The sequence below is a fragment of the Suricata suricatta genome, chromosome 8, assembly GCF_006229205.1.
Source record: "Suricata suricatta isolate VVHF042 chromosome 8, meerkat_22Aug2017_6uvM2_HiC, whole genome shotgun sequence".
NCBI classification, from domain to species: domain Eukaryota; kingdom Metazoa; phylum Chordata; class Mammalia; order Carnivora; family Herpestidae; genus Suricata; species Suricata suricatta.
The window spans coordinates 29,827,340-29,837,388 of NC_043707.1; the positions used below are offsets into that span (position 1 = coordinate 29,827,340).

The following is a 10,049-nucleotide window of genomic DNA, read 5'->3' on the forward strand; positions in this document are numbered from 1 at the left end:
CCCCAATCCCTGGATCACTAATGTCCCAGGTCACACACAAACCTGCCTGTGCTGGCCACCCTTACCCGCCTCTGCGACACTTCCTTCAGCAGCTCTGCGCTGAGCCCCACCTGCGCAGGCGGCTAGTGAATCCTGCAGCGCCCACCTCTGAGTGACCTCCATCCGCCTGCCCCGAATCACCCAGGACCCAGCCCAGGTCCCGGTCCCGGTCCCTGGGCTGCCGGTCTCCCTTTGATCCTGATGGCCCAAACTGCTTACAACGGCCCAAGACCTGGTGCTGTCCCACCCAGACTAGTAGTGCTGTGCGCACCTGTGGGTGATTCCCTCTCCCTACCGCCCACCTGTCTACACTACATACACAGGCCCACGGTGGGGGGGGGGGGGGAGTCTTACCGGGTGGGGGGCCCTGAGCCCGCACGTAGCTGCGTAGGGTGATATCTGCAGAACCCCCAGACTCCAGGGGGATCGGGTGGGTGTGGAAGTGGCGCAGCATGTCAAGCACAGACTGGAACCACAGGTGCTGCACGTGGCATTGCCCGTGGCTGTTCAAGGACAGGCGCAAGTGCTGTGGACACAGGTGGGTGTGGTCAGTGGTGGCGTCCTGGACTAGCCAGCTGCTTTGCAAACTCCTTTGGGGGGCACGGGGGTCTCAAAGAGGCCGTGTGGGGCTGTGTCAGAGCAGGGACACCTCACACATGAGCCCCCTCTTAGGGGGCTCCCCCTGTAGTGAGGATGGGGAAGGAGGGCAACAGAGCCAGACTGGGACCGAAAGGAGCCATGCAACTGTCCCTGTGCTAGAAGCCCCCACATCAGGCCCTTCACACCCCCATCTCCAGTCTCCACCGGCCCTCGGAGGTTGGGATTACAGCCCCCATGTTAGAGATGGGGAAACAGGCACAGGGAGGGAGTGACTCGCCCACAGTCACAGGCCACCGAGCTGGGAAAAGAACTCGTTGTGTGATTCCCGCACCCCAGCAGGGAGGAGTCCGCCTGCTCTTCCTGAAGAGTCTAAGCCCAGGGGGGAAGAAACAGCCCTGAGGCCAGCTGGGGAGGAGCGACCGCATGTTGCTTCCCAGGGGTGCTCTAGCAGGAGCACCTGAAGTGGGAGGGATAGGGCTGGTTCCTCCCGGGGTCTCCAGAGCCCACACGTGACAGGTGTCCTGGGGGGAGGAGCCACAGGCCTCTGGCTTCGGCCTTATTCTGCCCTACGTGTGTACTACCGGAAGAAGAGTGGTTGTCACTGGGTCGGGTGCAGCAAGAGAGGCAGAGACAGGAGGGTTTCAGAGTACGCACATAGCCCCAAGCCCAGGGGAGCAAAGGGCCCGGCCCCTACATAAAGGACAGAGAAGCCCTGGGGGGGTGGAAGGTGGTCCCATGAGGAAGTTAGGCCACTCCGCAGGGTCAGAAGTTGCCAGAACAGTGTGAGCATACGCAGGGAGCATGGACGACAGCCCAGGGCAGGGGCTCAGCCAGAGAGGAAAAGCACAGTGGCGTCCTACCAGAGCCTCAAGCCTGGGCCCAGGCAGAGCTGGGCCTCGGGGCAGGTGCACCTCAGTTTTTGGAAAACTTTTCAGACATTATCTGAAGGTGAAAAGAGCTGCCTGGAAGACAGAGATCTTTCTTCCCAGGAGGCGTGCAAGCAGCAGGCCGGGGGGCCTGCTCTATCCCATGACGGACTTGTCACACACTGGACAGGGCAGCAGCTGGGGTGAGTTCAAGGCTGGGTCGTGCTCTCTGAAGATGAGCCTCCCACCCTGCTTCAGCCCCGCCAACCCCTTCCCCCCACTGATGACCCACAGAGAGCTGGGTACGGTCCTAGGAGTCAGATCCAGGCCCTCCAGGGAGGCTGTGGGGGGCAGTGCTGGCCCAGAAGGTAAACTTCAGGCTGCCAGAGGAACTGGGAAGGGCAGCTGCTTTCCAAGGAGGTGTCCCATGGGAGGCGCTGTCTCTTTCATGGTGGGGCCAGCACTGCCAAGGAGAGATGCCCAGGGAGCCGGGAGAGGGCCTGTGCCAGGCCAACGACCACCAGTGCAGGCCTGGAGCAGGAGTCCTGGGGTGCCTCCCCCTCCAGTAGGGACTGACAGGAACAGTGTCCTGGGAGGAACCAGGGCCGGGTCTGTTTCCTTATCGGAAACTTGGGATGGTGGCGGGGGGGAGCGGGTTGAGGTTCCTGCCCATTCTGGTCACATTGTAACCGCAAACCGCCCCCACCCCAACATTCTGTCATATTTTCCTTTGCACCTTAGGTCATTATTAGCACACAGTATCCTTCCTCAGGAGCCTCCCCTCCATCTGGACGCATGGCTACCCCCTTGCTGTGCGCTGTTTGGATCTCTCTTCCACTTGTCTTCACCTCAAGGATTCCCTATCCATTGCATGCTTTGGGTCCCCGACCCCTTATTCTGGCTGCTGGGGTCAGGAGTACCCTGCCACTCTACAGACCCTGCATGGCAGCCCTCTGGCCCCAGTCCGCCTCCTCTTCCTCTCCTGTCCAGCTCTTTAGGGCCCACCTGCATGTGCTTCTGTGACCCTGGGCCTGCCACAGGTCTGGCTCAGAGCTGGAACCCAGGAGGGCTTGGGGAACTGACCATGTGGGGGTAGGTGGGGCAGCAGAGCCTTGGTTGACCTCCACCCCGCATCAATGTGGTGGAGATCCTCAGAGGTCTCAGTGGTAAGTGATCCTCAAGTTAAACTCTCAGAAGGGCCCGGCCTCCTGTGGGCTCAGCCAAAGAGGGGGTGGCTTCCCCATCTGGACAATGAAGCAGCCACATCTGGGGCTGACTGCACCCTTCAGAGAGGTGGGAGGGGACACAGGTGGGGTGAGGGCATGCCTGTGGGGAGTCATGCCCCACCTGTACTGTGGAGCCTACTCCTGGTACCTCCTTAGCACCCCTCCCTCAGAGCTGGCCACTCGGCCTCTGTGTGCCCCCACCGCCCCTACCCTGACTTGCCTTGGCCTTGCCCTGGAAGTTGAAGGTCAGCACGTACTCCCCAGGCCGAGTCTCGCTCTGGCGGATCACGAAGAGGCCATGGCTCCGGGGTCCGCCCGTTAGCACCAGCTGAGCCGCCCTGACCCGTGACAATGTCCCGTGGAACCAGGGGTAGTCGGAGAGTTCCAGCTCAGGCTCAGCTTCGGGCTCTCCCTCGGCTCCCTCCTCCCCTGGGAGAGGATGACAGTGTGAGGGGTGTGGGGGGCAGCCGGGGGTAAGTAAATGGGAGAGGGGAAGCGACAGCTTGTTGGGTATTTGCACATAAAATGCTGTTTGAATGATCTTAGAACAGGGCAGGGCACCAACCCAACCCACTAGTTCAGCATGTGGGGTAAACTGAGGCACAGGGCGACTGACTATCCCCAAGTCACTCTGTAAGTCAGCAACAAACCTGGGAACGAGTCAAGTCTCCTAGTCCCCCACCCCTGGCTCCAACCCTTTACACTCCATTGCTTCCTATGAGCATGTTCCAGGGCTTGTGGGAGGGGTCAAGTAGGACTTGCCTACTGAGTTGTGCAGTGGACCGGATCGGATAAAATGTCATGACTTCTGAGGCTCAGGAAGGGACTTTGAGGGAGCCTAAGGGCCTCTGTGGGTGGGGGCCCAGGGAGGAGAGTCAGGTACAGGACCCCACGCCCACCGCACCTGTGTTATTGCTGTCCCTGCCACTGTCACCCGGGGATTCCAGGGTCTCCAGGAAGGTCTCCAGCGGGACGTGGACCAGGGACTCCCCAACGCCATCTCGAGCTCGGCTGTGTGGAGCGGTCACCATGGCCGCCATCGTCTCTGGGGGCCGGGGCGGGTCCCCTGCTGGAGAGAAGTGGCCATCCGGGAACAACCGCCCCCTCCTGCCTGCCCTCCCCGACCCCGACCAGCTCGGCCCCCACCTACCGTCAGTCAGAAGCTCGCAGCTGCAGGAGGCTGCTCGGCTGGCCAGACAGCCGCCCCGGGCGCAGGAGAGCTCAGGGTCTTCCTCGCTGTCCCTGCGGTGGCAGGAAAGGCACTCGGACCCCAGCCACCAGATGCTCAGGGAGCCATGCCCCGACTGACAGCAGCCCTCTCCTGCTCCCCTGGGTCCCTCTGCCTCCAATGTCCCTCTGTCACACACCATCAGCTCACTGTCCGGCCACCAAGTACATGACTGGGTTGTACAGAGGGCACCCCAAGTGGGTGCAGCCTTCCTCCTGGGACCCCAGGGAGTGTCCCTCAGATGATGGCAGGGCATGGTGGTAGGTGGGGCCCAGGTGGCTCCCTTCCCTGCTCCCCCGCCCTGGCCTTTGTCTCCCTGTCTGTGACAGGAGGTATCTGGGACCCTGCCAGCTCAAAAATGCTGCAAAGTGAGGTTCACCTTCACAGGGGCTGGGGGAAGAGCTGGCAGAGCAGATGGCTGGGATGGCGGCAAGGGAGGGATTACAGCCACTTTGGGGATCGGGGGCCTGGGAGGCACTCAGGCCTTTAACTGCGCTTCTTCAAATGAAGCTGTTAATTAGAAAGCTGCAGCCCCTCCCCCTGGGCCTGGCTCACCCCATTAGCCAGAAGGGCTGCTGTCAAGTGCTCCGAGGCGGCCAGCCTGCCCCTCCCGCTCCTGGCTTCAGAATCTCCCCTGGATCATGCAGCCAGCCTCCCTGCTGCTCCTCCCCACACAGCTGACCATAGCTCCCACTGCCCCCAGCTTCCCAGGCTCTCATCAGAGTCGCCCTCCTCAGCTCTGCTTCTAGCTACCCAGAGGCCTCGACATTCCGTGCGAGTCCCAGGCAGTCACACACCTCACACCTCTGGCTGAGCCGGTCCCTTCTGCCTGGCTCAGGCCTGCTTTTCCTTTCAGTTTCAGAAGAGGTGAGTACTTCGACCAGCACACCTTCTCTGAGCCCCAGGGCTGGGTTCAGGGCCTTGCCCCTGTACCCTCCCCTCTTTTCCCCGCTTTGGGCTCTCCCCATCACTGCCCAGCTCCCAATGGTCTCAGACTCCCCTGGAGTGAAGATAAGCATCAGTCCAACCTTTGTCCAAGTCCCTAGGCCCCGGTCCGGTGCAGCAGGCCTCAGAGAGCCTGCTGGGGGTGGGGGATGGCATGAGCCCGGCCAGTAGCACCAACACGAACAGGACCTGCCACGAGCAAAGCCCAGCTTCCCAGCTCAGCCCCTGCCCTCACCTAAAACCTCACCCTGGAAGAGGGGACCAAGGGCACGCCCTGGCCAGGCCCCCACCCCATCTGCCCATCCGAGGGCCACGCGGGCACTCACCCGGGGTCCACGCAGCCCTGGATGTCAGCCACCCACGAGTGCTTCTGCAGTGAGTCGATGGTCTCCAGGATATACTCGGCTCCATTCTCTACCTGGGGAGGGGGTGAGGCCAAGAGTCCCGGTGTGTTAGCGCCCTCAGCCCAGGGCTCCAGCCTCCAGGCTCATCCCACCCCTCCATCATGGGGGCTCGTTGGTGTGGGCAGCGGGGAAAACAGTGGGGTCACCGTCAGGTAGCACCACAAGCCCGGGTCAGGGTCCTGGGGTGGAGGCTTGGCCACACTCTCGGCAGCAGTGGGTATGTGGGGGTGCTGTCCAGCCCTGCTGACCGCAGTTTCTTAGGCCCTGGAGATGCAGTCTCAGAGGAGACCATGCTGGCCAGGGAAGGGACGCGCCCTGACACCCAGAGATGGGGTAAAAGAGTGTCACAAGTAAATGAAGGGCTGCTGGCCTAGCACACGGAATCTGGGGGCTCCCACACCTTAGCACCTGGAGGGGCAGAGAGGAGGAGAAAGCCCCTGCTGTGGCCCAAAGGGCAATTCTGCACATCCGTTATCTGATGACGCCTTCCCAGCAGTGCTGTGAGGGAGGCAGTATGTTCTCCCCATTTTATGGAGAAGACCCAGGGTCAGAGAGGTCAGGTGACTTGTTCATACCAGCACTCAGTGGCCATGCTGGGACCGGGCCCCAGATTTCCATGATGCCAAGGCCCTGCGCTCTCAACTTCCAGAGTGTGTGTCTCAGTTAAAAAGCAGTTGCTGACTCCCAGCATCTCAGAGCTGGTGTGAGGGGCGGGGGGTTTAACCGCTGTCTGAATAGATGGGGAAACTAAGGCCCAGAGTGGGACTGGCAGGTAAGCCCTCTGCCTCAGAGCTCCCGGGCACAGTCAGCAGCACGGTGGCCAGTGGCTGTCAGCAGCGAGGCTCTGGGCCTGTTTCGCCCAGCAGAAAAGAACGCCAGGCAAAGAGGGACTCCGTCCTCAGCCCCCCGCCTGGGGTGACTCAGGGTAGGGGGTTGGCAAATGTCTGCTAAACGAATAAGGGAGTTTGTGACTAAACAAATAGGGCCGAGTAAAACATAAACCCACGAGGAGCCTGGAGAAGGGGGTGGGGGCTTCACGCAGCTTTGGGTGGGTGGAACCCAGCCTCCTTGAGGACTGGGCCTCACAAACACCCTCCGGTGCTTTGAGAAGGCACGGGGCCACAGCCTGGAGCTGTGGCCTCAGCAATCCAAGCGGGCCACCCTGGTGGAGCCTGGGAAAAGGATGGGCTGCCCCCAGACCCACCGGGGTGCCCCCCCCACCCTCAATGCCTTTGTGCCCTCTGTGGGATTGGGCAAGTTCCCACACTCCAGTGCCCTGTGACAGGGGCATTTGCATAACTGCTGCAGACTGTAGGGTGGGGACATGCTGGTTCCAGTTAGGGAAGGGAGGCGAGGAAGTGAAACTCAGAGGAGCTTCGAGGGGTCAGGAGGAAATGGGAACGGGGTGGGGGCGGTCCCAGATGGTGGGTGTCACCAGAGCTCACGGTGCTAGGGCCTAGGCCTGGGTTCGAGTCCTAGCCATGTGCTAGACATCTGTGTCTGGTCCGGGGCCTCCCTACCAGTACTCTCTCCCAGTGCCCTGCTGCTGGCTCTTTACCTTCACCCCCCCACCCCCACCCCTGGGCCGGTGGCCTCAGGCTGTGCTGCCCTCAGCAGAGGTGGCCTGGGGCAGCCAGAGGATCTGTGAGGTCCGGGGTGGGGCTCACCTTGAGCACAAATGTGTTGTCCTTCTCTGGCATCTCCAGGGGCATGGTCGTGCGGACCTCGATGATGGCTGACAGAGGGATGCTGACCTTGGGCCTGGAAGCCTGGGAGGCCAGGGGAAGGGGCGGTGAGAGAGTCACCCAGGGCCTTCTGAGACCCCCTCCGCCCTCCCACCTCTCGGAGGTCAGAGCAGCCCTGGGCACGGAGGTGCTCCGATCTCCCATTTCCCAGAGATGGCTCCATGGAGGGCGTTTCTAGGAAACAAGGGGACCTCCCCCCATAGTCACAGGGCAAGTCACAGACAGTGGGAGCTGACATCGGAGTCTCCCACCTCTGAGCCCTGAGGGGAAACCACCCAGGCTGCCCTTCTGCCCTGTGTACCCGCTACATCTGCGGTTTTCACATTTTTGACCTTGACCCATAGTAAGAAATAGATTTGACATTGTGACCTGGCACACACATGCTTAGGTAAAAATATCTCTGAAACAAACGTTTGACAGACGTTCTCCTGTGTGTGATGGAGGGAGGGGTCTTCTAGTCTGTCCTAGTTCATTTATGAAGAAAATGCTCATCTCCCTTTTTAGACTAGACTTTCCAGAGTCTGGAGTCCCTGGCTTAGCAGGGCCATGTCCCTGGGTGGAGGAAAAGGGACCAGTGTGGCTCCGGGGGAGGGCCACTCCGTGCTTGGCCCTTGCTCCAGAGCTCCTGGCCATGGCCCTAAAGTCCCCCAGGGCTGGCTTGAGACTGGACTTCCCGGCAGGGCTTGGGCTCCAGAATAGGGACTTTCTCAGGAGGAAAGGGAAGGGCCACATGCTGGGTAGGCAGGCCAATGGAAATTCCTGGTAGCACTGGCTGCCATCCAGCGGGTGCAGGGCTGGCTGGGCTTGGAGCAGTGACTGAGGGCCTTGGCTGACCAGGCCGGGCCATCATGTCAACAGTGGGGCAGGGGTCCATGGTCCTGCAGTTGCAGGCCTGGACTAGGGGTTTCAGCTGGGCTCCTGCTGGCCAGAAGTGCCCATTCCCCTGCCTGGGGATTGAGATGCATCTGTCCCGGCCCAGCAGCTTTTGACCCTGGCCTGGCCACACATGACCATTCCTATTTCCTGGCCTAGGCCGTCAGGCTGTGTCCCACTGCCAGCCTTGGCTCACTCAGCTCGTGTGCCTCCTGAGATGCCAGTCCCAGGGTTCTGCTCCTGGTGGACACCTCTGCAGCCCGGGCTTCCCCTCTCTTAACCGCCCCCCCCCCCCGCCCCCGAGAACCCGGTGCTCACTCCACTGATGTTTACCATCCAGTCCTGCATATACAGGTTTCCTGATGGCTTTCCAACAGCACGGGCCAGGCCCACTGCTTCCTAGGACACCAGGGCTGGCTGGGCAAAGGGCTATGGTGGGACCTGAGGTCCAATAGGCCTCCTGCAGGATGAGGGGGCAGGAGACCAGAGACTTGACTCATGGGGCCATAAGACGGAAGTCTGAGAATCTCAGGAAAAAGTCCCTGAGCCTGCAGACTCCAGAGCTCCAAGACTGTAGCTAGGCCTCCAGGGACAGGAGATCTGGACTGGCGGTGGGTGAACAGGACTAAAAGGCATTGGGAGGGGGTGTCAGCAGGATGCCCTGCAGGGCTCACTCACCCTGGGACCCAACACATTTGGGGAACCTGACCTGAGCCCTGACCATAGTATTATCTACCTTCTATGGGGCTCACTTCTGAATTCCCAAACACTTCGTTGGGAAAAGGAAGTTCTGAGCCAGATCAAGGATTAGGATCCCACCTGCCTGCCTTCCTCAGATGTTGGGAAAGTGATCCTTCAGGAGCCCTGCCCTCTGCCAGTGGTGAATCGTGGGCTCTGGAGAGACTAATAGTGAGGGCCCCCTCCCCCAAGGGCCACAGACACTGCTATTTATGGCTGGGCAGCTGTGACTGCCACTCAGGCCCAGAGGCTTTGGAGCCCTGGGCCTCTGCCCCTGCCCTTTGGGTGACTCTGGGCAAGCCCCAGCCTCCCTCCCCCACTCGCCAGGCCTTGCTCTCTGTCTGACAAGTGGTGGAGCTGGGCTTAGTGGTCTGTCATTTCTCTCAGGGGCCTAATGGTGGGGGCCAGGCAGGGAAAAATCCCTTGGGAAGTTGGGGTCCTCAGACTCAAGGAGAAAGCTCTTCAGGGAATAAGTGTCTCCCTGGGAAATCACCTCTCTAGAGTCCATGCAGCTCGTGGGCACTGAGCCTTGGGGACCCCATGCCCTGCACCTCCAGGGGAGAGACAGACCGGGAGATGGAGAGAGGCGAGAGGCTCAGGGAGACTAAAGGTGCCTGGAAGTAGAGAAGGCCTGGGGTGGGGGCTGGGTGGTTCTTGGGGATGCAATCAGCTGCTCCTTCCTTTCTGAACCTCCTGGCACACAGGCAGCTCCTACTTCCATGCTCCCTCATTCTGGGGACCGCCAGGGGTGGGTATGAGCAGGGCCCTGCCACCCACCAGCAGTGTGCCTTTGGACAGGCCACACCTCCTCTCCCAGCATTCCTTTGTTCTCTGTTCTGTGACCTGGAGATCATGATGCCCACACTGGGAGGGTCTTGGGGGGATAAGACTGTGCACCAGGCTCAGGGCTGGGTGTGCTGTGTGCCCTCGGAAAGTGGGCCACTATTATTATGATGATTCCCACTTTTCAAATAGGGCAGGGATGCCACCCTAGATGCAGCCCATAGCTGCCCCCAGGGCTCCCACGGAAAGCCCGGAGTTGGGAAGGGGGCCTGGGCACTCAGGTGAGCAGCCATGCTGGTGACAGCTAGAAGCTCAGCTTTCAAAGCCTGGGTCAGAAAAGGGTCGTCCAGCAGGGGCTGAGCTGCTGCTTCACAGCCCCGCTGGGGACCAACGTATTTCATGCACCCTCACTGTGCCACTGTCACCCTGTCTAGGAGGCTCCAGCCACCCAGCAGCCCCAGATGAAGGGTGGAGGAGTGGGGGCAGCCAGGCAGTGTGGCCCAGAAGCCAGCCCCTGGCACCCTCAGCTGCGCCCCCCCCCCCCAGGTTGGAGCTGGGGCTCACCTTGGGCGGCACGAAGAACTCCAGGCGGAAGCGCTCGC

General features: G+C 61.1%; 1 protein-coding gene across 1 annotated transcript in view; it reads right to left on the reverse strand.

Moving 5' to 3' along the window:
- The window catches only part of SH2B2 (SH2B adaptor protein 2), a 10,807-nt gene that overhangs the window by 412 nt on the left and 346 nt on the right, over positions 1 to 10,049 (reverse strand). The window contains exons 2-8 of the mRNA XM_029945729.1: positions 10,012 to 10,049; positions 6,976 to 7,077; positions 5,231 to 5,322; positions 3,882 to 3,973; positions 3,636 to 3,797; positions 2,952 to 3,160; positions 99 to 565 (exon numbers count right to left, since the gene is read on the reverse strand). Of these exons, the coding sequence (XP_029801589.1) occupies positions 99 to 565; positions 2,952 to 3,160; positions 3,636 to 3,797; positions 3,882 to 3,973; positions 5,231 to 5,322; positions 6,976 to 7,077; positions 10,012 to 10,049 (1,162 nt within the window). The remainder of the gene's footprint in view (positions 1 to 98; positions 566 to 2,951; positions 3,161 to 3,635; positions 3,798 to 3,881; positions 3,974 to 5,230; positions 5,323 to 6,975; positions 7,078 to 10,011) is intronic.